Source organism: Hemitrygon akajei, chromosome 2, assembly GCF_048418815.1.
Source record: "Hemitrygon akajei chromosome 2, sHemAka1.3, whole genome shotgun sequence".
Taxonomy (NCBI): Eukaryota; Metazoa; Chordata; class Chondrichthyes; order Myliobatiformes; family Dasyatidae; genus Hemitrygon; species Hemitrygon akajei.
In genome coordinates this window covers 180,372,799-180,400,616 of record NC_133125.1, presented here as the reverse complement: position 1 = coordinate 180,400,616, position 27,818 = coordinate 180,372,799, and the positions used below count along the sequence as shown (strand labels likewise).

Sequence of the window (27,818 nt, the reverse complement as noted above, 5' to 3'; positions counted from 1 at the left end):
TGAAGTCAGGAAACTTTACATGAAGAGCAGTAAAAATCAGGTCCTCAAGGATAAACTGAATGTTTTCCACCCTGTGATGTATAATGTCCAGTCCTGTGCTTTCTCCTTCAGCCACATCTCGGTCATCGCCCCCGGCATCTGTCTCCTCGCAACACAATATTCTCTCAACACCCCCAGTTTCATGGTTTATGTAATAGTTGCTGTAAGTTTATACTGAACCACTGTTTTACACCCTAGTCTGACTCTCCTTGGTCCTCCAGCAAAAAAGTAACAGGAGGGAATCAGCGGGTCGGGCGGGATCTCCGGAGGGAAATCAACAGCCAACGTTTCGTGTCGAGATCCTTCATCTGAAACATTGACGGTCTATCTCGCTTTTCAGGAATTGTCCCTTTCAGTCCTGTCTTGCAACGAACCAGCATCTTCTCTCTGTTTCTTTTATATTCTGAACTGTTTACTGTGTTTCTGATCCCACCCTGATGTAAAACTGGCCGCGATTCTTTCACCTTGAACACTTGCAGCGATATAACGTTCGCTCAACACACACAGAATGCTGGAGGATCTCAGCAGCCCGGGGAGCATCTATGGGAAAGAGTACAGTGGATATTTCGGGCCGAAACCCTTCAGCAGGACTGTTCATCACTGAGACTCGGCGCCTCTAGCGGACAGTCCCGGTACTGCAGGGATTCAGCAGCTCCCCGAAAGTGAAAGCATTCTGAGTCAGGAAGTACCGGGACTGAACATGGCTTCGAAACGACAGGTCGAGAGTTTAACCGAGGAGGTAATTTGTCCCATCTGCCTGGATTTCTTCACCGAACCTGTCATTCTGGAGTGTGGACACAACTTCTGCCGCTCCTGTATCACACAGTGTTGGGAAAGACAGGAGAGAAACTCCTGTCCGGAATGTAGAGAGGAGATTGCAGACCGCACCCTCAGGGTCAGTCGGGCCTTGGCAAATCTGTCTGAGAAAGCTCGAAAACTAAACCTGAATCCGAAAGAGAAGGAGAGTAAACTTTACTGCGAGGAACATGAGGAAGAGCTGAAGCTGTTTTGTGAGACGGACAAGACACTGATCTGCCTGATCTGTGCGACTGCGCGGGAACACAAGTCCCACAACTTCATGCCGGTTAAAGAAGCCGTTCAAGTCTACAAGGTAAAAACAAACCACTTTCGCTCGTCTGTTTCTGTTGTGCCATGTATTGTGTCCAATCTATTCACTCTTTAATTCCCAGGATCGGGTTAAATCTTCCTTCGACTCTCTCACAAAAAACAAAGCGGACTTCGAGGAAATGGAGCAGCAACAGAAGGAGAAGATTTCCGGAGTTCGGGTGAGGATTCCTGAGCTGAATTTCTGATATTGTTGTGTGGATTTGTTCCCTTTAGTGCAGGATAGCTGAGTATCGCAGATCCAGTGACTTGGGCTCAATCTGACATCTGGTGCTGTCTGTGTGGAGTTTGCATGTTCTCCCTGTGATCACGACAGTTTCAGATACATCTCACAGACATGTTCTTTGAATGGTTAATTGGTTCCTGTAATTAACCCTATTTACTACTTCAAACATGGCACCGGTAAACGGCAGCAACTTTCTGCGGACTCCTGACAGTACTTATAAATATATTTTTTCTAAGTGTACTCTCACTGCAAAATGTAGTCTGCAATTTCCTTTTAAGTAACATACTTTTTAAATGTTTTAATTAATTTGTAATTTTTCTATCTTCTGAAGCACTCCGTGTCAAACATGCAGTTCTGGCATGTTTAAGTGGACGAAGGTTCATGGTCATGGCCAAAAGAGAGGGAGGAGGGGAGCATTTCAAGCCAGGCCGAAACACAGAGTCATAGAGGCTGAGAGTCATTGAGAAGTACAGCACAGGAACAGGCCATTTTGCCCATCTACTCCATGATGAGTCTATTTAAACTGGCTACTCCCATTGACCTGTACCTGGACCATAACCCTACATATCCCTACTATCTATGTATCTGTCCAAACTCTCTTAAACATTGAATCAAGCTCGCATGGAACCCTTGTGCTGGCAGCTCATTCCACACTCTCACAACCCTCTGACTGATTAAGTTCCCTTCATTATCCCCTTAAACTTCTCACCTTTCACCCTTAAACCATGACCTCTGGTTGTATTCCCACCCAACCTCAGTGAAAAAAGCCTCCTTGCATTTACCCTACCTATACCTCTCATAATTTAATTACTTCTATCAAATCCCCTCCGAATCTTCTCCATTCTGAAGAATACAGTCCTAACCTGTTCAATATTTCCTGAGAACTCAGGGTCTCCAGACCCTGCAGCATCCTTGTAAACTTTCTCTGTACTCTTTCAGCCTTGTTGACATCTTTCCTGTAGATAGGTGACCGAAACTACACACAATACTCCAAATTAGGCCTCAGCAATGTCTTGTACAACTTCAACATAACATCCCATCTCCAGTACTCGGATCATTGATTTATGAAGGTGAATGTGACAAAAGCTTTCATCGGACCTTATCTACCTGGGACACCACTTTCAATTAATTATGGGGTTGTATTCCCAGATCCCTTTGTTCTACCACACTCCTCAGTGACCTACATTCACCATGTAGGACCTACCCTGGCTGGTCCAACTGAAGTGCAAAACCTTGTATTTGTCTGAATTAGATTCCATCTGCCATTTTTTCAACCCATTTCCCAGCTGACGCAGGTCCCTCTGCAAGCCATGATAGTTGTCCGCACTGTCCACTACACTCCCAGACTTGGGGTCATCTGCAAATTTGCTGATTCAGTTAACCACATTATCATCCAAATCATTGATATAAAAGACAAACAACCAAAGACCCAGCACCAATCCCTGTGGCACACCACTGGTCACAGGCCTCCAGTCAGAGAAGCAACACTCTACTACCACACTCTGGCTTCTCTCACAAAGCCAGTGTTTAATCCAATTTATTACTCATCGAGAATGCCGAGTGACTGAATCTTCTTGATTAACCTCCCATGCGTGACCTTGTCAAATGCCTTTGTAAAATCCATGTTGACAGCATACACTGCCTCACCTTCAACCATTTCCCTGGTCAGCTCCTAGAAAAACTCCATAAGTTTGGTTGGCCATGACCTACCATGCACGAAGCCATGCTGACTGTCCTTTATTAGTCCATGTCAATCCAAACACCTGTATCTGGTGTCTTAGAAAAGTTCCAGTGGTTTTTCCACAACTGATGTCAGACTTAACAGCCTATAATTTCCTGGTTTCTGTCAGAGCCATTTATAAATAGTGGGACAACATTGCCTATCCCCTAATCATTAGGTACCTCTGCAATTGCTAAGTATGTTTTAATAGGCTCTCTGCTAGAATCCTGACAATTCCTGCACTTGCCTCCTGTCAGGCCCTGGGGATTTATCCACCTTGATTTGCCTCAGGGTAGCAAACAACTACTCCTCAGTAATCTGTACAGGGTCCATGAAGTTGATGCTGCTTTGCCTCACTTGTATAGGCTCTGTACCCATCTCCTGAGGAAATACAGACACAAGGAATGCATCTAAGATCTCTCCCATTCATTTTGACTCCACGCGTGGATTACCATTCTGGTCTTCCAGAGGATCAATTTTGTCCCAGGCAATCCTTATGCTCTTAACATAGCTGTAGAATCCCTTGGGGTTCTCCTTTACCTTGGTCTGCTAGAGCAATTTCATCCCTGCTTTTTACCTCCCTGATTTATATTATAAAATGTTCTCTTGCTTTTCTTGCATCCATCAGCACCTCAGTTGTTCCTACTTGCTTATAGCTGCTATGCACCTTCTTTTTTCTCTTCTCCAGGGCCTCAATATCCTTCATAAACCCAAGTTCCCTACACTTGTCATCTTTGTGTTTCATTCTGACAGGTGCATACTCTCAAAATTTTCCTTTTGAAGGCCTCCCACTTTCCAAGTACAGCTTTGCTGGAAAACAGAGTGCCCCAGTCCACACTTGCTGATCATTCTGATACCATCAAAACTGGCCTTTTTTCAATTCTGAATCTGAACCCGTGGACCAGACGTATCTCTTTGCATATTTACTTTGAAATGAATGGCTTTGTGGTCAAATGATCCAAAGTGTTCCCCTACACAAACTTGTTTCACCTTCCCTGTCTGATTCCCTAACAGCAGATCTAGAATCGCACGCTCTCTTGTCAGGACTTCTGCATACTAATGAAAGAAACTTACCTGAACACATTTGACAAACTCTGTCCCATCTAGTCCTTTTACAGTATGGCATTTCTAGTCAATATGTGGAAAGTTAAAATCATTAACCTTGTGTTTCTTGCAACAAATCTCTTTACAAATTTGTTCCTCTTAATCCCTTCCTCAGACTTTTGGGTAGTCTTTAATATTATCCCTATTGACACGGTCATACCTTTCTAATATCTCAGTTCAACCCCTAAAACCTCACTGGTCACGTTCCCCAGTCTATCCTGATGGAGTACTGCCGTGACGTATTCGCTGACTAGTAACACCACCCCTCCTTTAATCGCTCCTGCTCTCTCATGTCTAAAACAACGGAACTCCGGAATACCGAACTGCCAATCCTGTTCCTCCTGCAACCGTCTCACTGATGGTGACAAGGTCATAATTCCTGGTGTTGATCCATGCCCTGAGCTCACCTGCCTTTCCTGCGATACTTCTTGCATCAAAATATACACAACTCAAAACACTCCCCCTGCAACTCTAGTTTAAACCCCATCATGCAGCATTAAAAAACCTTCCCGATGATATATTAGTCTCTCTCCAGTTCACGTGCAAACGACCCCTTCTGTACAGGTCCTACCTTCCCTGGAAGAAAGCCCAAAGTCTAAAAATCTTCTGCCCTCCCTCCTACACCAACTTCTTAGCCATGTGTTATACTGTATAATCTTCCTATTTCTGGCCTCACTAGCACGTGGCATAGGGTAGCAATCCTGAGGTCACAGCCCTGGAGGTCCCACCCTTTAACTTAGCACCTAAGGACTGCATTTTGAAAAATCTGATCACTTGGCCTCCTCCGACCTGCATTCAGGCAGAGGGTAAAGAGCAAGACTCCGGAGATAAGGACAACACTGAGGTAGCTGCGGGATGATTGCTAAAGTCGGTAGATTGGGCCGTGCTCAAAGACTCAACAGACAATCTGAATGAATAAATCACGGCTATCGCAGACTTATAAAAACGGTTCTATAGGAGTTGTCCACGCAAAATAATTCAGAATTTTCCCTACCCAGGAAGCTGGATGAATCAGATCAGTAACATTCTGGTCTGGCAAGTTACAAGCTTCAGTGACTGAGATGGGAGAGATTGCACATACAACAACTGTTGCCCGGGTGCTTCACCAGTCACAGCTTTATGGGAGAGGGGCAAAGTAAAAGCCACTGTGGGGAAAAAAACTCACATGAAATCTCCCCTTGAGTTTGCCAGAAGTCATGTGGGAGACTCTGCAGTCAGCTGGAAGAAAGTTCTATGGTCTGATGAAATGAAAATTGAGCTTTTTGGCCATCAGACTATACGCAATGTTTAGTGTAAACCGAATAATGCGCATGATCAAAAACACACCATCGCTACTGTGAAACATGGTGGTGGCTGCATTATGCTGTGAGGATGCTTCACGGCAGCAGGCTCTGGAAGGCTTGTGAAGGTAGAGGGTAAAATAAATGCGGCACAATGCAAGTTAATCTAGGCGAAAATCCTGATGCAGTCTGCAAAGAGAACTGCCACTTGGGAGAAGGTTTGCTTTGCAGTGAGCGAATGGCCCCAAGCATAAAGCCAAAGCTACACAGGAATGCCTTAAAAACAACAATGTTAATGTCCAGGATTGGCCAAGTCAGAGTCCAGACCTCAATCCAACTGAGAATTTATGACTGAACTTGAACAGGGCTGTTCACTCAGGATCTTCATGCAATCTGACAGAGCTTGAATACTTTTGTAAAGAAGAATGGGGAACAATTGCAGTGTCCAGATGTGCAAGGCTGATAGAGACCTATCCACACAGACTCAAGGCTGCAGTTGCTGCCAAAGGTACATCTACTAAATACTGACTTGATGGGGCTGAATACTTATGCAATCAATGATTTTGTGTTCTATACTGATAATTAATTTAGATCACTTTGTACGGATCTGTTTTCACTTTCACACGAAGGAGTCTTTTTCTGTTGCATAGTGTCAAAAAAAGCCAAGTTAAATCCACTGTGATTCAATGTTGTAAAACAATAAACCATGGGAACTTTCAAGGGGGATGAATACCTTTTATCAGCACTGTACATCAGGATGCTCTTCACTGCCTACAGCTTGGCCCCTCAAAACTAATCAATAAAGTTCATGTCCTGGGTCTCAATACCTCCTTGTGAAACTGGATCCTCAATTTTCAGACCCCAGTCAATTCAGATTGGTAAAAACATCTCCACCATTTCCCTCAGCTCAGGAACACCACAACGTTATGTGTTAGCCCCCTGCTCTACTCACATTATGACTGGGAGGTGAAGTGCAACTCCAGTGCCATAGTTAAGTTTGCTGATAACACCACAGTCATTGGCCAAATGAAGGGTGCTGACAAATCAGGATATTGGAGGGACATGGAAAATATTGCTGAGTGGTGTCATAACAACAACCTCTCACTCAATGTCAGCAAGACCAAGGAGAAGATTATTGAATTCAGCAGGAAGAAACTGGAGGTCCACAAGCCAGTCGTCATTGGCATCTCAGAGGAGGAGAGGGTCAGCAACATTAAATTCCTACGTGTTATCATTTTACAGAGGATCTGTTCTGGGTCCAGCATGTAAATGCCATTACAGAGAAAGCACGGCAGCACCTCAACTTTCTTAGAAGTTTTTGAATATTCTGCATGACGTCTAGAACTGTGACAAATTTCTATAGATATGTGGTAGAAACTATATTGAAGGTTGCATCCTGGCCTGGTATGTAAATACCAGTGTCCTTTTGTGGTAAAACCTACTAAAAAACTAGTGGACATGACTCTGTCTATCCCGGGATGAGTAAATCTCTCCCCACCATTGAGCATATCAACTTGAAGCTTTGTTGTAGGAAAACAGCATCCTTCATCATGGATCCAAACCAGCCAGGCCATGCTCTCTTCTCACAGCTGCCATCAGGAACAAGGTACAGGAACTTCAGAACCAGCACGACCAGGTTCAGGAACAGTTATTATCACTGAACCATCAGGCTCCTGAACTAGTGGGGATAACTTCACTCAGCCCATCACTGAACTGTTCCCACTGAACTGGACTCAAGATCAAAGACTCTTCATCTCATGTTCTCTGTATTTATTTATTATTGTTTGTTTGTTTATTTATTATTATGGATTTTTTTCTTTCTTCTTGTATTTGGACATTTGTTGCTTTTTCTTTGCACATTGATATTGTCCGCCCCGTTGGGTACCGTCCTTCATTGAGTCAATTGTGTTTCTTGTATTTAACGTGACTACCTGCAAGAAAAGGAATCTCAGGGTTGTACATGGTGACACGTCTGTACTTTGATAATAATTTTGCATTGAACTTTGAGCTTAAGATGGGGTATGTGACTCAGGTCAGAGTTAATGGGCACTTGAGGGAGAAATGGGTTCAGGACAACATGAGGAAATGGGATTGATGGGATTGTTCTGAGAACCAATATATATTTGATGATTTGAACACACATCTTCCATGTCAGAAGGAAATACATCAAAGGAAAATAGTAAATTAATCTTCACCTTTCACTTGACAGAAACAGTCACACACCCTTCAGTCCCACGTCACATCGCAGTTTGCTGAACTGCACCAGATTCTCACTGAGAAAGAGCAGCGTATACTCAGAGATCTCAGGGAAGAAGAGGAGAGGATTCTAAATCCAATGGAGAAAAATCTTCAAGAGATTCAAAAGAATTTAAATTCTATTCAGGAGGAGATCTCAAGGTTACAGGAACAGATGGATCAAAAAGAGAGTGTGATATTTCTCAAGGTGAGAGATTATATTTCTTTTTGCTTTTTGTAAAGATAGACAAAATTGGGATCAATATATTTGAAGTAACTGTGACATTTACAAATGGTTGTAAACTGATTTAAGACCGAAAGATGTTTCAGAAGTTCAGGACTGTTGTTGTCCCAAAACTGGAATTCCACAATATTGGCATGTCACAGGACCATCTGCAATATTCTTGTGAATGAGTTACTCTGAACATGACACTGAACTGGTGATTGTTTCCTCAATTCCCGTATCAAATATCCCTGAAACTCACATTAATATCCAGTCCCAGTCACATGCTGTGTGTGTCTGGTACCGTGGGTGAGACGGTCTCTCTGTCAATCAGTGAGAACAAAGGATCAATTCCAGAATGTGACCCACACATCAGATTTATCATCAATAGGTAAATGTGCTTTCCATTAGATTAGAGAATTAAGGGAAACCTACATTGTGTCTTTACATTTTCAGAAATATTCCTTGTCATTTACCAAGTCGTTCTGTGTTGTCCGTACATGCGTGTGACTGTAGGGATGTGAATTTACAACATCTTGTAATGATTTGGATGAAATTCAGGATGAGGACTGTAACTCTCAGTCTGTTCAGATTTGTGTTTTATTTATTTCAGGAGGAAACTTCTCGGAAGAGGAGGTAAGATATGCTCTTTACTGAATCTCTGTATGGATTTGTAAAATAATTCAACACTGAAGTTTATAACCAAGAATTTTATATTTGCAGAACTAGTGATGACTTCCAGCAATTGTCAGTGACAGATGCTGATCTTCCGGTTGAAAAATTCGATCATTTCTATTTATTGAACAGAGTGTTGAGAGAAACACTTGATGACATTAATCGAGGTAAAACTTACACTGATTCATTTGTCCTTGTTTATGAGACACAATTCATTAGAATTAGAAGCAAAGATTGTCTGTAACAATGGACTGAAGGGGATCTGTAGTTTTATTCCAGTTTCAATCCCACCTGCTGGGAAACGTCACTATCACATGGTCAGCTGGAGATGTCAGACCCCTGAACACACCGACACAGGGTCACAATACAACCAGTACACGGGACTGTTAGATTAAACACTGCATCCTGGTCCCATCCAGACTGTACAAACACGACAGGACACGAGTGTGAATCCTACCACATAATCTGGGGAATTAATGTTTATTTAATGGTATTATAGGGAATAAAGGGCAGACACTGTAACGTCGCAGTTAGTGCAAAGTTATTCCAGCTCTGGGTGTCAGAGTTCGAGTTCAATTCCAGCGCTGTCTATACGGGTTTGTATGTTGTCCCCGTGAACACATGTGTTTCCTCCGGGTGCTCCGGTTTCCTCCCACAGTCTGACGATGTAGCAGTTGGTAAGTTAGTTGGGCATTGAAAGTTGTCCTGTGATTAGTGTCAAATAGGTGGGTTGCTGCTCAGTGTGGCTCGTTGGGCTGGAAAGGCCTGTTCCATACTGTATCTCTAAATTAAATAAATTAAAGCTTGGATCGGAGTGGTGTCCAGTATTGTCAGAAAGATGCACACGAGACCCTCGTTAGCCACTGACCCTGTCTGACCTGTCTGTGACTGCAGACTCAGGTCTGCCCCCTGCTGGACTCGCGAGTCTCACTGTTGTTATCAAACCACCACATTGAATCATTATCAGACTGAGCCCAGACACACTAACCAGCATTGACCTCGGTCAAGATTTCACCAGCACCTCCTATTTTGCAATGAGATATGTTCCAAACCATCATTTCCCAAACTTATTTTCCTGAATTCCTTGGATTCTGTGAACTTCTCCCTGGGAAGTATAGATGAGAAATATTCATTTAAAACCACTTCCCTCCACAGTGGCTCCAGATTGTTCCATAAAGAAGCCAATTCTTTCCCAAGTTACTCCTTCATTTAATATACACATGGAACCCCTTAAAACTGTCCTTTACCTCAATTGTGGGGTGATCACGTGTTCACTTTCTGCCCTTGAGTTTCCCTCTTCCGTACACTCCTCTGTCTCTGAAACTCCTCGGGTCAGAGAGCTGTGAGCAGATGTTTCTCAGAGTTCAATCCTCCCTTGTTTACTCTTTGTGAACGGAGCCTCCACAATGTATTTTCTCAGTTCCCTCAGTAACCTGGTCTGTGCTGACCATGAGACCAAATTACACTAATTCCACCTGCCTGCCCATGTTCTACATCCCTCCATTCCCTGTCTGTTCATCTCTCTGTCCGCCCACGTTCTACATCCCTCCATTCCCTGTCTGTTCATCTCTCTGTCTGCCCACGTTCTACATCCCTCCATTCCCTGTCTGTTCATCTCTCTGTCCGCCCATGTTCTACATCCCTCCATTCCCTGTCTGTTCATCTCTCCGTCTGCCCATGTTCTACATCCCTCCATTCCCTGTCTGTTCATCGCTCTGTCTGCCCACGTTCTACATCCCTCCATTCCCTGTCTGTTCATCTCTCTGTCCACCCACATTCTACATCCCTCCATTCCCTATCTGTTCATCTCTCTGTCCGCCCATGTTCTACATCCCTCCATTCCCTGTCTGTTCATCTCTCCGTCTGCCCACGTTCTACATCCCTCCATTCCCTGTCTGTTCATCGCTCTGTCTGCCCACGTTCTACATCCCTCCATTCCCTGTCTGTTCATCTCTCTGTCCACCCACATTCTACATCCCTCCATTCCCTATCTGTTCATCTCTCTGTCTGCCCACATTCTCCATCCCTCCATTCCCTATCTGTTCATCTCTCTGCCTGCCCATGTTCTACATCCCTCCATTCCCTATCTGTTCATCTGGGATCCCACTACCAAACACATTTTTCCCTCCCCCCCCCCTTCTGCTTTTCGCAGGGATCGCTCCCTACGCGACTCCCTTGTCCACTCGTTCCCCACATCCCTTCCCACCGATCTCCCTCCTGGCACTTATCCTTGTAAGCGGAACAAGTGCTACACCTGCCCTTACACTTCCTCCCTCACCACCATTCAGGGCCCCAGACAGTCCTTCCAGGTGAGGCGACACTTCACCTGTGAGTCGGCTGGTGTGGTATACTGCGTAGTGGGATCCCGTTGGAGGTGGCGGAAGTTACGGAGAATTATACGTTGGACCTGGAGGCTGGTGGGGTGGTAGGTAAGGACAAGAGGAACCCTATCTCAAGTGGGGTGGCGGGTGGATGGGGTGAGGGCAGATGTGCGGGAAATGGGAGAGATGCGTTTGATGGTGGACGAAGGGAGGCCCCTTTGTTTAAAAAAGGAAGACATCTCCTTCATCCTGGAATGAAAAGCCTCATCCTGAGAGCAGATGCGGTGGAGACGGAGGAATTGTGAGAAGGGGATAGCATTTTTGCAAGAGACAGGGTGGGAAGAGGAAGAGGAAGAGGTAGCTGTGAGAGTCTGTAGGCTTATAGTAGATATCAGTAGATAGGCCGTCTCCAGAGATGGAGACAGAAAGATCAAGAAAGGGGAGGGAGGTGTCGGAAATGGACCAGGTAAATTTGAGGGCAGGGTGAAAGTTGGAGGCAAAGTTAATGAAGTCGACGAGCTCAGTATGCGTGCAGGAGGCAGCGCAATGCAGTCGTCGATGTAGCGAAGGAAAAGAGGGGGATGGATACCGGTATAGACCTGGAACATGGACTGTTCCACAAAGCCAACAAAAAGGCAGGCATAACTGGGACCCATACGGGTGCCCATGGCTACACCCTTGGTTTGGAGGAAGTGGGAGGAGCCAAAGAAGAAATTATTGAGAGTAAGAACTAATTCCGCTAGACAGAGGAGAGTGGTGGTAGAGGGGATTTGGTTAGGTCTGGAATCCAAAAAGAAGCGAAGAGCTTTGAGACCATCCCGGTGGGGGATGGAGGTATATAGGGACTAGACGTCCATGGTGAAAATAAGACGGTGGGGGTGGGGGCCAGGGAACTTAAAATCATTGAAAAAATTCAAAGCATGAGAAGTGTCATGAACATAGGTGGAAAGAGATTGAACAAGGGGGGTATAAGACAGTGTCAAGGTATGCAGAAATGAGTTCAGTGGGGCAGGAGCAAGCTGAGACAATAGGTCTACCTGGACAGGCAGGTTTGTGGATCTTGGGTAGGAGGTAGAAACGGGAAGTGCGGGGTGTGGGAACTATGAGGTTGGTGGCAGTAGATGGGAGATCCCCAGAGCTGATAAGGTTGGTGATGGTATAGGAGACAATGGCCTGGTGCTCGTTAATGGGGTCATGATCAAGGGGTAAATAAGAGGAGGTATCAGAGAGTTGTCGCTGTGCCTCAGCCAGGTAGAGGTCAGTACGCCAGACAACAACGGCTCCCCCCTTATCAGCAGGTTTTATAGTGAGGTTGGGATTGGCACGGAGGGAGCAGAAAGCTGAGCGTTCGGAAGGAGTGAGGTTGGAATTGGAACAGGGTGTGGTGAAGTCGAGACGGTTGATGTCCCGTCGGCAATTAGCAATAAAGAGATCCAGAGCAGACGGAAGACCGGAGCAGGGTGTCCATGAAGAGGAGGAGGGTTGAAGACGGGAGAAGAGGTCATCGGTGGGGGTAGCAGAGTCCTTGTCAAAGAAGTAAGCTCGGAGACGGAGCTGGCGGAAAAAGAGTTCCACGTCATGGCGTATGCGGAACTCACTGAGGTGTGGGCGAAGGGGGACAAAGCTGAGGCCCTTACTGAGGACAGAGCACTCTGCCTCAGAGAGTTGAAGGTCGGAGGGAATGGTAAAGACCCGGCAGATCTTCTGCTTCCATCTGCATTAACAGTTCATCCACACACTTCTCACCATGGCCCATCCGGTTCTGGTTCATTCTGCCATTCATCTCTTTCCTAATGGTTCCCATTATCACCTCCTTCACTGACAAGATTCCTTCACACTCTCTGCTTGCTTCATCTCCCTCTCATTTTATCCTCTGGTCTGTCTCCCAACTCCAGCCCACACCCCACCCCTCCCCTACCTGGAACAACCTGCCTGTCATCCCTCCTCAGTCCACAGTCACCTCTGACTCCTGTCTCATCACTCCCCTTCTCCTCTGTGTACCGGCCATCTCCCCTCTCCACTCTCAGTCCTGATGTAGGGGTTTGATCTGAAACGTCGACAGTCCCTTTTCTCCCACAGATACTGCTCGACCCACTGAGTTCCTCCAGCAGATACTGTGAAGCCTGATAATTGGATATATTCAAGGTGGAGCCAGAGCAACTTTTGAAAGATTGAGAGATTGAGGTTTTGGGGATCTGGTACAGAAGAGGAATTGATGCCGGTATCGATCAGTCACGGTCACATTGAATGAAGGGCCCGTTCCTGTGTCGTACTGTTCTATGTTCCCTGTTCAGACGAATGAGAGGAGATTTCAGGGAAATGCAAAATTCTTCCCGGGTTCAACCAGCGGGATGCAAGGAGGGTGTTTCCCTTGTGAGGAGTTGAAGGTCAGGGGTCACTATCAGAGGATGGAGTAGCTTTGGGATTCTCTGCACCAGAGGTTGTGGGGTCTCAGTCATTCAGTTTATTTAAAGTCACAGAGTCATCGTCTTACAGCACAGAAACAGGCCTTTCCACCCATCAACTCTGTGCTAACCTATTCACTCATTCCATTGGCTAGCCAATGACTGGTCAGTCTCCTTCTGTGCCTTGTCTATTGAAGTGCCTGTCTGAGTGTCTCCGAAACACAGTGATTGTATCTGATTCCATCACCTCCTCTGGCAGCAAGTTCCAACATCAACCACTCACTGTTCAAATGAGCTCACCTTTAAACTCCTTCCTCCCACCTCAGGCACGTGACCTCTTGCATTTGATCCCCCTCCTGTGGGAAAAAGATTTCAACCATCTGCTCAATTTATATCCCTCATAACCTCATATATTTCTGACAGATCACCCCTCGGCCTATTTACCTGCATTTGGCCCGCATCCTCCTAAACCTTCCCTGTCATCATTTCCCTGTCCCAGACCTCAACTCTTCTTCTGTGCCAGTTCCACTGGTGTATAATTTCTTGGGCTATCTCTACTCCCTTTCTTGAATAAGGGAACAACATCTGTAACCCTCCAATCCTCGGGAACCTCTCCCGTCCCCATCTTTGATGCAAAGATCATTGCCAGAGGCTCAGTAAACTCCTCCCTCACGTTCCACATTAGCCTGGGGTACATCTCGTGTGGTCCCAGTGATTTATCCAACTTGATGCTTTCCTAAAAGCTCCAGTACATCCTCTTTCTTAACATCTATATGCTCAAGCTTTTCAGTCTGCTGTAAGTCATCCCTACAATCACCAAGATTCTTTTCCGTAGTGAATACTGAAGTAAAGTATTCATCAAGTACCTCTGCTATCTTCTCCGGTTCCATTCACACATTTCCACTGTCACACTTGATAGGTCCTATTCTCTCACATCTTATCCTCTTGCTCTTCACATACCAGTAGAATGCCTTGGGGTTTTCCTTAATTCTGTCTGCCAAGGCCTTCTCATGGCCCCTTCTGACTCTCTTAATTTCATTCTTTAGCTCCTTCCTGCTAGCCTTATAATCTTCTAGATCTCTATCATTACCTAGGTTTTTGAACCTTTTGTAAGCTCTTCTTCTTGACTAGATTTACAACAGCCCTTGTACACCACGGTTCCTGTATCCTACCATCCTTTTTTTGTCTTATTGGAACGTACCTACTCAGAATATTATGCAAATATCCCCTGAACATTTGCCACATTTCTGCTGTACATTTCCCTGAGAACATCTGTTCCCAATTTATGCTTCCAAGTTCCTGCCTGCTAGCCTCATGTTTCCCCTTACTCCAAATAAATGCTTTTCTAACTTGTCTGTTCCTATCCCTCTCCAATGCTATGGTAGCAATTATAGGCCTGTCAGTTTGACGTCAGTGGTTGGTAAATAAATGGAAAGTATTCTTAGAGATGGTATATATAATTATCTGGATAGACAGGGTCTGATTAGGAACAGTCAGCATGGATTTGTGCGTGGAAGGTCATGTTTGACAAATCTTACTGAATTTTTTGAAGAGGTTACGAGGAAAGTTGACGAGGGTAAAGCAGTGGATGTTGTCTATATGGATTTCAGTAAGGCCTTTGACAAGGTTCCACACAGAAGGTTAGTTAGGAAGGTTGAATCGTTAGGTATTAATATTGAAGTAGTAAAATGGATTCAACAGTGGCTGGATGGGAGATGCCAGAGAGTAGTGGTGGATAACTGTTTGTCAGGTTGGAGGCCGGTGGCTAGTGGTGTGCCTCAGAGATCTGTAATGGGTCCAATGTTGTTTGTCATATACATTAATGATCTGGATGATGGGGTGCTAAATTCGATTATTAAGTATGCAGATGATACTGTTATGAACCCCGTAACTGGGTCACTTACCAGCAAAGATAGAGAGGTCCGTTGAAGTCTGATGGTTCTATTTTTAACAGTATTTATTAGTAAATATACACAAAAATAATATCAATGCAAATATACAGATAATATACGTCGTCAATACTAAATCTAAAAGTGCGGGTATAATAATAATCAATAAGAAATAAGCTCTATCGTTGTCTAGGGGATAATGTATTGTCCGATGGAAATATAAAAGTCACTCAGTTCATGCAGGCTGCAGCCTTTGGGAACCGCTGTGTGGCAATGGTTGGAGAAAGAGAGAGATTTTGAGAAACTTGCCGGCTTTCCTTTTATGATTTCGATCCGTCAGAGTCTCGTTGGTGTGGCCGTTCAATTGTGGCCTCTCCTTTAGCTAAGCCGTTCTTCCGTGGCGAGCCCGCCAATCCCAGGCAAGGGAAGGACGCACACGAGCCCCCTACTGGCTGTCGCTATTAAACGCTGTCACGGGATTTCTAGCGTTTCTCCTGGTGCGTCTAAAGGGGTTGTTCCCCAGACCCTCTTTTATCCTTACTCACGGGGTCTCAGATGTCAATCAGGTTGGAATGATGCAATCCCTCAACCAGCCCACTCTGGTCATCCCCTGAGGGGTTTCAATGAATAGTACAGTACTCAATATACAATTCCGTCTCCAAGAGACAATAGCCGTTATCACGTGTTTTGTTTCGCTGAGGCAGGACACATCCCATACCTTGTGGATTCTCTCTCATTTCCTGGGTCCCAGACCCGAATTAATAGCGATCTTGCGATTCTCAAAAAGGAGGGGGCGACTCTGTACCCTTCGGCCCCTCAGAGTTGCTGCACATTCGTAACAATACTAAGTTAGGTGGCGTTGTGGATAATGAAGTAGGTTTTCAAAGCTTGCAGAGAGATTTAGGCCAGTTAGAAGATGGGCTGAATGATGGCAGATGGAGTTTAATGCTGATAAGTGTGAGGTGCTACATTTTGGTAGGAATAATCCAAGTAGGACATATATGGTAAATGGTAGGACATTGAGGAATGCAGTAGAACAGAGTGATCTAGGAATAATGGTGCATAGTTCCCTGAAGGTGGAATCTCATGTGGATAGGGTGGTGAAGAAAGCTTTTGGTATGCTGGCCTTTATAAATCAGAGCATTGAGTATAGGAGTTGGGATGTAATGTTAAAATTGTACAAGGCATTGGTAAGGCCAAAATTGGAGTATTGTGTACAGTTCTGGTCACTGAATTATAGGAAAGATATCAACAAAATAGAGAGAGTACAGAGAAGATTTACTAGAACATTACCTGGGTTTCAGCACCTTAGTTACAGGGAAACGTTGAACAAGTTAGGTCTTTATCCTTTGGAGTGTAGAAGGTTGAGGGGGGGACTTGATAGAGGTATTTAAAATTATGAGCAGGATAGATAGAGTTGATGTGGATAGGCTTTTTCCATTGAGAGTAGGGGAGATTCAAACAAGAAGACATGAGTTGAGGGTTAGGGGGCAAAAGTTTAAGGGTAACATGAGAGGGAATTTCTTTACTCAGAGAGTGGTAGCTGTGTGGAACAAGCTTCCAGTAGAAGTGGTAGAGGCAGGTTCAGTATTGTCATTTAAAGTAAAATTGGATAGGTATATGGGCAGGAAAGGAATGGAGGGTTATGGGCTGAGTGCGGGCCAGTGGGACTAGGTGTGAGTAAGCGTTCGGCGCGGACTAGAATGGCCAAGGTGGACTCTTTCCGTGCAGTAGTTGTTATATGGTTGTAAAGGAGATAGAATTGTGATCACTGTCTCCAAAATGCTCTCCACTGAGAGATCTGACACCTGATCAGGCTCATTTCGCAATACCAGATCAAGTACAGCCTCTCCTCTTGTAGACTTATCTACACATTGTATCAAGAAACCTTCCTGAACACAGCTCACAAACTCCACGCCATTTTAACCCCTTGCTCTAGGGAGATGCCAATCAATATTTGGGAAATTAAAATCTCCCACCACAACAATCCTGTTGATTCAAGATGGCGACGCGACGCAGCTTGCAGCGGCCACTCCAGAACTGATTATCTGTTATTTGTGAAGTGGGGTGCCGTGCGTAATCATAATCAATTCAAAATGGATGTGGGACCACGGAGGAACATCGAGAAATCTCCAGGAAGATCTTTTTCGTTGCTACTGCTGCTGTGAGGTCCGTGACTCTGCTGGGAAGAACAGGGCCCCAGTCCTCAGGGTCGCGTTGCCAATGGCCGTTGGCGGGGCCTTCTTAATACGCTGGGCAGAGGATGGTGCTCAGAGAAGCTGTGCCGGAGGGGATGGTCGTCGGCTCGGAGGTTCGACGGACTTGAATTCCGATGCGGTCAGGTCGCTTTCGGTGTGTGCTGCGTCTGCGAGGCTGAGTCGGGCGGCGCCATGAAAGTCCATAGCGGGGGTATTCCCTTCTGCCGCCGGCGTGGGATGGCGAGTCTGTCGGGATCCTGGGGACTTGTGGAAACTGTGTGGTGATTTCTTTTGAACTTATAGTCCTTTAACATCTTTGGACTATTTTTACTGTGCCCATGATCTGTTTTTTATCAATTATGCTATTGTTTGCACCGTTGTAAATACATGTTGTAACTATGTGGTCTTGTGCAGGTCTTGTAGTTTTAGTTTTTTGTCTTGTTCTGTCTGGTGGATTTGGAGCTCCTTTCCGGGGAACGCGCTAGATGGTAGCGCAATATTAATACGCAGCAGCCTCTCCGGACTCTGGATTGGGGATTGACAAACGTTATGTGGATTTTCTGGTGTAGTCTGTTTTGTCATATGCTTTTGTGATATCATTCTGGAGGAACGTTGTCTCATTTTTTAACTGCATTGCATTTGTGGTTTCTAAATGACAATAAACTGAATCTGAATCTGATTGCCTATATGATCTATATAATTTATATAAATTTACAACCCTATGTGATTTATAGGGAGGCAGCTCGTTCGGCACTCAGAATCTGTAGTGGAGCATTCCAGACCACACCAAGAGATGCATTTGGGGTTGAACTAGGAGAGATGCCTCTTGACCAGCAGAGTGAAATTTTGAGCCTTGCATACCGGACTTTCGTAGTAAGGTGTGGGACGTCTCATTTGATGAATTTGGTTTTAATGGATTGCTGAGAATATACTAACAGAGATGGTGATTATTTTGGGTGGACAAGTAGGGAATACGTGCGGGAGTATGGTCTTGACAGTTTGCAGATTAGCCCATCAGTGGCGTGGCCAGGAGTACAAATTTGGAAATTTCCAGACGTGGAAATAGATTTGTCGTTACTGGGGGATAGACAGGGTCTTGTGGGTGGTGAGATTAATGTTGAGAAGGGAAAAGGCTGACAGGTGGATTATCTGTCAATACGGCAAAAGTTATGGCTATTATCATTAGTTTGCAATGGGTAGAACAAGTTAAACTAAGAAGAGTTGTGATCTGCTCAGACGCTGCCTCGGAACTGCAGAGTTTAGAAAAGAAGCATTCAAGGAGACCTGATCTGTTGATGGAAGTGTACTACGATTTGTATGTTCTGGAGAGTGTGGGAATAGTAGTGAAGTTTTGTTGCGTCCCAGCACATCTGGGTGTATCGGGTAATGATGTTAGAGCAAAACATCGGGATGAGTAAAGGTAGAATTTGTGGGAGGTGACATTATAATTTGGTTCTATCAGTCCAGGGAGGTTCCTGAAGTTGTCAGGGCTGGGGGTGGTAGTGGGGATAATCTCCCGTTACTTATAAAGTTCTCCAAATGGCTTGCGCCTCTAACAGCCTCTGACAACCAAGTCCAACTCTTGGCCTTCACATGTGGCTTAGCTACTAGGCCCAGCGGAACTATCTCCAATGCCAAAGGAAGGGGCAAATGTGGACCTCTGGCTCCTCAAACCCATTTGCTTCAGGCAGGTGGGGCCCATCAGCATTGGACGGCCAGGAGAAGGAAAACTCTGATTTTTAACCTCCGCTGCCTTGTGGCCAAACCCACCCATGGGAGAGGCTTCAGGAGTAAATCCCAAGGAAGAAATCCAGAACTGGGTCCCTAAGGCAGTTTGATGTTATTTACAACCTCACTTTGGCAACCTCTGTGACGACACTGGTGCCAAGCTGTATCAGTGCTTGCCCTTCCCTTGGGCTACATCAGTGATGCAGAGCAGGGAACCCACTGCATGGGCAACAGCCGGTTCTCAGATCTTCCCACCCAGGCTTGCACCCTGGAGAGGACACAGTCCACCAGAGGCACAAACCCATGATCCCCTGGGATTGACAGCTGTGGATGAGTTCGGGGAGGCGCCAGTTGGGAAGGAATATTAGGGAAGTTGCGTGATCGGCGACATTCACTCGGATTTGCACTCCACCCACTATGGCACTTGTCGGTAAGTATGGGAGTGAGTTGTGTAATTTTTTTAAGGTTTCAGAGACAGTGGAACATGTGATCATGTTGTGCCACAGATATTCAGCATAACGTAGGAAGCTGTTTAGACAATTATTGGGTAGATCTGTGGTGCCTAGGTCGCAGGATATTCTGGCACCTGAAGCAGGGATGGATAAGTCATGTAAGATCCTGGTGAAGTTTTTAATTAAAACAGGTTTGGGAAGCAGGACCTGATCCCCGTGACAACTCCTACCATACTCCAGTCCAATAGGTGGCGGTAATGCACCTTCCTGATAGGTGCGAGCTGCCATTAGCACAAAAGTCAGTGGATGAAGAAGGTTCGGTGCTCAGTTGTCAGCTGGACTCTGGATTCTGGTCTCAGTCTCATATCGTGTATCGATTCTACTCTCGGACACTCCAGCACTCGGGTCCTTACCGTCCTCACCTCGGACTCTCGTCCCGATGTGTGTATCAACAATAGGTACGGGTGAGGGGCCAGAAGACCGGAGGGTGGTTATTGTTGAGCATTTCTTTAAGATAGACTGTCGGGGAAAGCCTGGGATGTACAGACTGGTGAGCGTAACATCAGTGGTGGGTACATTAATGAGGGGATTCTGAGAGACAGGATCTACATTCATTTGGAAAGGCAAGGACTACTCAGGGATACCCGACATGGGTTTCTGCATGGTTGAGATAATGGATGATGGAAATGCAGTAGAGAAAATCTGTGTGGAATTTAGCGAGATATTTGACAAGGTACTTTATGGGAGAATTTTCCAGAGTGTTAGATCACACGGGATACACTATGAGCTGGCCATTAGGATACAGAATTGCCTGGGATGTGGCCTGTGTCCAGTGGTGTTCTGCAGGGTTCGGTGTTGGGTCCACTGTTTATCATCATTCTTATTAATGATTTGGAAGTGGGAGTAGGTGACATGTTTTGTATGTTTATGGAGGACACTAAAATTGTTGGCCATTGAGGACTGCAGGGCTTGGGTTATAAGGAGAGGCTGGATAGGCTGGGAATTTTCCCTGGAGCTTAGGCGGCTGCCAGAGGAAGTGTCGAGGTGGGTGCTGTTAAATACTTTTAAAGACATTTGAACTAGTGCGCGGGTAGGAAAGGGTTAGAGGAATAATGGGCAAATGGGACTAGCTCACTGAAACAAGTAGCTCAGCACGAGTGAATTCGGCCGAAAAGCCTGCCTTACCTCCTCTTTAAATGCCTCCAGTGTTCACTCACCCCCTCCTCATCTGGATCCAGTGTTGCTCCACCCCTTCCTCACACCAGTTTCCACTGGCTATCCCCCGTCTTTCTTTATTTATGTCCTCCTTAGTGAAGACAGAACCAAAGTAGTTATTCAATTGGTCTGCCATGTCCTTGTTCCCCATGAACAATTCACCTGTTTCTGACTATAAGGGACCTATATTTGTCTTAACCAATCTTTTTCTTTTCACATATCTATAAAAGCTTTTACAGTCAGTTTTTATGTTCCCTGCCAGTTTTCTCTCATAATCTTTTTCCCCTTTCCTAATTAAGCCCTTTGTACTCCTCTGCTGGACTCTGAATATCTCCCAGTCCTCAGGTGTGCTGCTTTTTCTGGCTAATTTGTATGTTTCTTCTTTGGAATTGATACTGTCCCTAATTTCCCTTGTCAGCCACGGGTGCACTACCTTCCTTGGTTTAATCTTTTGCCAAACTGGGATGGACAATTGTTGTAGTTCATCCATGCGATCTTTAAATGCTTGCCATTGCATATCCACCGTCAACCCTTTGAGTGTCATTTGCCAGTCTATCTTAGCTAATTCACGTCTCATACCTTCAAACTTACCCTTCTTTAAGTTCAGAACCTTTGTTTCTGAATTAACTATGTCACTCTCCATCTTAATGAAGAATTCCACCATATTATGGTCACTCTTACCCAAGGGGACTCGCACGACAAGATTGCTAACTAACCCTTCCTCATTGCTCAATACCCAATCTAGAATGGCCTGCTCTCTAGTTGGTTCCTCGACATGTTGGTTCAGAAAACCATCCCGCATACATTCCAAGAAATCCCCTTCCTCAGCACCCTTACCAATTTGGTTCACCCAATCTATATGTAGATTGAAGTCACCCATTATAACAGCTGTTCCTTTATTGCACGCATTTCTAATTTCCTGTTTAATGCCATCCCCAACCTCACTACTACTGTTAGGTGGCCTGTACACAAGTCCCACCAGCGTTTTCTGCCCCTTAGTGTTATGCAGCTCTACCCATATCGATTCCATATCCTCCAGGCTAATGTCCTTCCATTCTGTTGCGTTAATCTCCTCTCTTACCAGCAACGCTACCCCACCTCTTTTTCTTTCCTGTCTATCCCTCCTGAATATTGAATATCCCTGTATGTTGAACTCCCATCCTTGGTCACCCTGGAGCCATGTCTCTGTGAACCCAACTATATCATATTCATTAATAACTATCTGCACATTCAGTTCATCCACCTTGTTACGAATGCTCCTCGCATTGATACACAAAGCCTTCAGGCTTGTTTTTACAACACTCTTAGCCCTTATACGATTATGTTGAAAAGTGGCCCTTTTTGATTTTTGCCCTGGATTTGCCTGCCTGCCACTTTTACTTTTCACCTTACCACATTTTGCTTCTACCCTCATTTTACACCCCTCTGTCTCTCTGCACTTGTTCCCATCCCCCTGCCACATTAGTTTAAATCCTCCTGAACAGCAGTAGCAAACGCTCCCCCTAGGACATTGGTTCCAGTCCAGCCCAGCCAGGTGCAGACCGTCCTGTTTGTACCGGTCCCACCCGCCGCCCCCCCCCCCCCACCCAGAACTGGATCCAATGCCCCAGAAATTTGAATCCCTCCCACTTGCACCATTTTTCAAGCCACATATTCATCTGAAATATCCTCCTATTTCTGCTCTGACTAGCAAGTGGCACTGGTAGTAATCTCGAGTTTATTACCTTTGTGGTCCTACTTTTTAGTTTATCTCCTAACTCCCTAAATTCACCTTGTAGGACCTCATCCTGTTTTTTACCTATTTCGTTGGTACCTATGTGCACCACAACCACTGGCTGTTCACCCTCCTCATATGTCCAAATCTAAACTGTCCCAATTTTACCCTAATATTAGTCCTATTTGTGACAAATGCAGAAGTGGTGAGGCTTCTCTCATTCATATGTATTGGACCTGCCCTAGTCCAGAGAAACTTTGGAGAGATGTTTTCTTAACTTTATCTCATATTCTGAATTGCCACTTAGAACCTAACCCTTTAATTGCTCTTTTTGGTTCCTTGGGTGAGACAGATATACATTTGAGCTCAACTAAACATCGAACGTTATCTTTTGCTTCTCTTCTGGCTAGGCGTCTAATTCTTCTTAGATGGAGAGATGTTGCCCCACCCACGCACGCTCAATGGCTCAATGATATTATGTCCTGTTTAAACCTTGAAAAAAATGCATTACTCAATTCTTAATTCGGACATAAAGTTTCATAAGGTCTGGGGACCTTTTCTTGAATATTTTCATAACTTCTCTTTTGATTAAGTTTTTTTTCAGTCCCTTACTTTCAGCTTTTTTTTTCTCTTGGTAGTAGGCATTATTATCTTCCGTTTTTATTTGTACTTACTGTTTTGGGGGTTTGTTTGTTTTGATTTATATTTCCTACATTTTGCTGTGATTGGTCTGGAGGGGTTTTTTTCTGTGGGGGTGGGGGGTGGATACTAACTTTACACGACTTTAATATGAGTGCTTTTTCAATTATTATCTTGAATTATGTTATCATTGTATGTTTATCTTGCACTGTATTAATTTCCTATTTTATTCTTGGGGTTTTTTTGTTGTAGTGTTGTAGAAAATGCATTAAAAAATCAATTAAAAAACACAAAAGTAAACAAACGACTAACGTAACCAGAAGTCGGCTGCTGTGCGGCAGCTTGAACAGTTCTTAAAGTGGTAATACAAAAACAGTTCTTAAAGTGGTATTGCAAAAACAGTTCTTAAAGTGGTAATGCAAAAACAGTTATTAAAGCGATAATGCAAAAACTGTTCTTAAAGCGGTAATGCGAAAACTGTTCTTAAAGCGGTAATGCGAAAACAGTTCTTAGAAGTAGTAATGTGAAAGTATAAAGTTTTACCCAGTCGCTTAGGAGAGTCTTTCCTTGAAATAATTCAGGTTCTCTTTTGTGGCGTTACTACTGACCCCTGTCGAAGTATGCTTTGATCAAAGGATTTACGATGAAGAAAATGGAACGGCATAAAGGCACTGACCTTTCCTTGGCGAAACTCTGCATCCAACTATTTCTGCCCCTTCTAGCAGGAGTTATCGCGGCTTGCAGGTTACTAATTCCTTGTACGAAGATTAAATAAGGTCGGACCGGTTTCACCATCACCACCAACTTTTCCAATCTTTCAGCTTCCTGAACTTCGATGAATCTTCATTCTCCACTGACTGGACTGGCAATATTGTAGCAAAATTGCCGGCAATAACCTTTGAGACTTAAGGCAGAAAGTAAAACTCCACTTTTAAACAAAACTGCATCATAATAGCGAATACGCAGTGAAACGGGAGTCTCTGGTGAATTCTACCATGAACTGCCCCCTCACAGGGAGAGGTCCTCCTTTTATACCCTGTTGAAAAAACCTATCACATGACCTCTCACTGGCGGGAAAATGATGTCACTCCACCATCACAAGACCATTGCCTCATGTCCAGCATAGCCTCAATTACACCACGGTCACGTGACAAGTACAGGATACCCACGGGTACGTAACAACCAAAGTTTGGGAAGCCGAAGGATCGAGTAAAGTTGGTGTCATCGGCAGTAATACAGGATCGACCTTATGGGATCTTCGTTCAGAAATAGTAACCTGCACCCAAGATAGTCCCTGCTGCAAGAGCAGAAAGGATTGGGCAGCGTTATTTGTCAAGGAAAAGGTCAGTCCCTTTAATCTGTTTTTAATTCCTTTCTCGTAAATCCTTCAGGCAAGGCATATTTCGGCTGGGATCAGTAGTAACGTCATGTCGTTGAGGAATTTGTTACCTCAGGAAAGTCTGTCCTAACTGACTGTGTAAATCATTTGGACTTTCGCATTCACCACTTTTAAGAACTGTGTTCGCATTCATCACTTTAAGAACTGTTCGAGTTGCCGTATAGCAGTTAACTTCCGGTTAAGTTAGTCATTTGTTTACGTTTCATTTGTTATTGAGCTGCTTTTAAATACATGTTTCTTTGTTTATAAAAACCCTGTGTCAATTCTATATTCATTTTTGCCATTACCATACCAGCTTTCATTGCTAGAGGGATTGAATTCGAGAGCAGGGAGGTCATGCTGCAACTATACAGGGCCGCACCTGGAGTACTGTGTGCAGTTCTGGTCTCCATACTTGAGGAAGGATATACTGGCTTTGGAGGCAGTGCAGAGGGGGTTCACCAGGTTGATTCCAGAGATGAAGGGGTTAACCTATGAGGAGCGATTGAGTTGCCTGGGACAGTACTCTCTGGAATTCAGAAGAATGAGAAGGAATCTTATAGAAACATACAAATTTTTGAAAGTGATAGATAAGATAGAAGTAGGAAAGTTGTTTCCATTGGTAGGTGAGACTAGAACTAGGGGACATTGCCTCAAGATTCAGGGGAGAAGATTTAGGACGGAAATGAGGAGAAACTGTTTTTCCCAGAGAGTGGTGAATCTGTGGAATTCTCTGCCCAGGGAAGCAGTTGAGGCTTCTTCACTAAATATATTTAAGATACAGTTAGATAGATTTTTACATAGTAGGGGAATTAAGGGTTATGGGGAAAAGGCAGGTAGATGGAGACAGATACGGACAGATTCAGCCATGATCTTATTGAATGGCGGGGCAGGCTCGATGGACCGGATGGCCTACTCCTGCTCCCATTTCATATGCTCTTATGTGAAACATCCACAGTCCATCTCATTCCACATGTGCTGCTTAAACCACTGAGTTTCTTCAGATTCTGTGTATTTTGATTGCGAAAACTCTGCTCTCCATCCCAGAGGAAAAACCTCGGGAATGTTTTAGTTGTCCATCCGCCGTAAAACCCGGGAAAGGTTCCTGTCGGCCACCCGACTGTGCCTGAGGCCCAGCGGCCTTTCCCCCGGTCCCGGGGCCGCGCTGCCCGAGTCTCCCCCCGATCCCCGGGGCCGCGCTGCCCGAGTCTCCCCCCGATCCCCGGGGCCGCGCTGCCCGAGTCTCCCCCCGATCCCGGGGCCGCGCTGCCCGAGTCTCCCCCCGATCCCCGGGGCCGCGCTGCCCGAGTCTCCCCCCGGTCCCGGGGCCGCGCTGCCCGAGTCTCCCCCCGATCCCCGGGGACGCGCTGCCCGAGTCTCCCCCCGATCCCCGGGGCCGCGCTGCCCGAGTCTCCCCCCCGATCCCCGGGGACTCTCTAATTCTGTGCTTCTCCCCCCAGACTCTGTCACCCTGGATGTGGAAACGGCGAATCCGTGGCTCGAGGTGTCTGAGGATCGGAAGAGTGTGAGATACACCGGGACCCGGAGGGATCTCCCTGACACCGGGAAGCGATTCACATACTTCGCTTGTGTGCTGGGATCGGAGGGATTCACATCAGAGAGACATTACTGGGAGGTAGCGGTGGCGGGGAATCGGTACTGGAGTCTGGGAGTCGCCGCAGGGTCTGTGGAGAGGAAGGGATGGGTCACATGGAGTCCGGAGACCGGATTCTGGACCATCGGGCGGCGTGATGACGGGATGTGGGTTCTCACCTCCCCTGTGTCCCGTCTCCCTGCCGGTCCCATCCCCGGGAGGGTGGGAGTTTATCTCAGTTACGAGTCCGGGACAGTTTCATTTTACAACGCGGAGACCAAGTCCCATCTCCACACCTTCACTGGGAATAAATTCACGGAGAAACTTTATCCTTACTTCGGGTTTGGATATAAAAACGAGTTGCTGAGAATCTGTTCCGGTTCCGCTCCGGGTTTGTAAACGGGTCGGGTCCGGGACCGGCGTCAGGAGTAAGTCAGTGTAAATATAAATGTGCGGAGAGTGAAATAAACACGATGTGAGAATTATCGATCCATTAATTTTAACTCGTTCACCACACCCGTCAACGGAACAGAAACACTGCGGATTCAGCAGCAGCCGCGGGCGGCGGGTCCTGAGCTCCCCGGCTCCCCCGGGTGCTAAAGTCCACCGGGACTGACAGGGTAACTGGGGCAAATGGTGGTGGTGCTGACTGGAAGAGGGAGTCAGAGTGAATCTTGGAAAGACGGGACATGTAGTGGTGATAACACACAAAACGCCGGAGACTCCCAGCACGTCAGGTAACATCTCAACAACAGTTCTATCACTTTGGATACTGTTATGGGGGATGGCCTGGCAGAGGAAAGTCACCGCGTAGGGTCTCTGGCACTGAGTCTGCCTCTGTGACTCTGCAGGGAAACCGGGAGAAGAGCTGTGTTGTGTGATAGGGGGTTCATCAGTTAGGGGAACATAAAGGAGGTTCTGTGGGCGAGAACAAGATCCCCGGATGATATGTTGCCTCCCCGGTGCCAGGGTCCAGGACATCTCACATCGAATTGTCAGTGTATTGTTGTCAGATGTCGTGATCCACGTAGGTACCAATGATATGGGTATGACGACTGACAGGTCCTGCATAGGGAACTCTGGGAGTTCGGTGCCAATTTAAAGGGCAGGACCTTCAGGTCTGTGATCTCAGGATTGCTACCTGTCACATGCTAGTGAGGCCAGAACGAGGAAGATTATAACACGTAACTAAGGTATTTGTGTTTGGGGGGGTGGGGCATTAAATTTTTAGATCATTGATCTCTCTTCCAGGGGAGGTGGGATCTGTACAGCAGGGACTGTTTGCACCTGAACTGGAAGGGGATTCATATGCTTGTGGGAAAGTTTGTTAATGCTGCATGGTGGGGTTTAAACTAGAGTTGCGGGGGATGGGAACCAGAGTGCCAGAACAGTCAGTGGAGAAGTTGTTGAGATAGAGGTTGGTAAGACCTCAGACCGAGTCAGGAATCAGAAGGTTGAGCATGGTGTAACTGGTATCTGAGCTGTGTAAATATCAATAAATGACGTGCCGTAGGAAAGGGGAATGAGCTCAGGGCATGGATCAACACCTGGAATTATGATATTGTAGCGTACTGGGAGGGGTGTGGTCGACTGCTGCTGTGAAATAAGAAAGGTCTTACCACATTAATGGGACTATATTACAGACCAGCCAACCATCC

The 27,818-nt window shown here is 45.6% G+C and overlaps 1 protein-coding gene across 2 annotated transcripts; it reads left to right on the top strand.

The window, feature by feature from the left end:
• Positions 1 to 26,642, top strand: LOC140718901 (zinc-binding protein A33-like). Of its 2 annotated transcripts, none has more exons than XM_073033187.1 (6): positions 1 to 1,150; positions 1,230 to 1,325; positions 7,704 to 7,937; positions 8,566 to 8,588; positions 8,676 to 8,794; positions 26,027 to 26,642. In XM_073033187.1, exons 1-6 carry the CDS (start codon positions 740 to 742, stop codon positions 26,557 to 26,559), a joined length of 1,416 nt encoding a protein of 471 aa, XP_072889288.1. In that variant the 5' UTR covers positions 1 to 739; the 3' UTR covers positions 26,560 to 26,642. The 2 variants fall into 2 exon arrangements, with proteins under 2 accessions (XP_072889288.1, XP_072889296.1); XM_073033195.1 differs by lacking the exon at positions 26,027 to 26,642 and adding an exon at positions 17,182 to 18,253 and having other exon boundaries at positions 285 to 1,150.
• Positions 26,643 to 27,818: the final 1,176 nt, after the last annotated feature.

Excerpts from the sequence above, each read along its gene's own strand:
- LOC140718901 (XM_073033187.1), top strand. The coding sequence starts at position 740 with ATGGCTTCGAAACGACAGGTCGAGAGTTTAACCGAGGAGGTAATTTGT. Across the intron at positions 7,938-8,565 it reads AGAGTGTGATATTTCTCAAG|GAGGAAACTTCTCGGAAGAG; the intron begins GTGAGAGATTAT and ends TATTTATTTCAG. Across the intron at positions 8,589-8,675 it reads GAAACTTCTCGGAAGAGGAG|AACTAGTGATGACTTCCAGC; the intron begins GTAAGATATGCT and ends TTATATTTGCAG.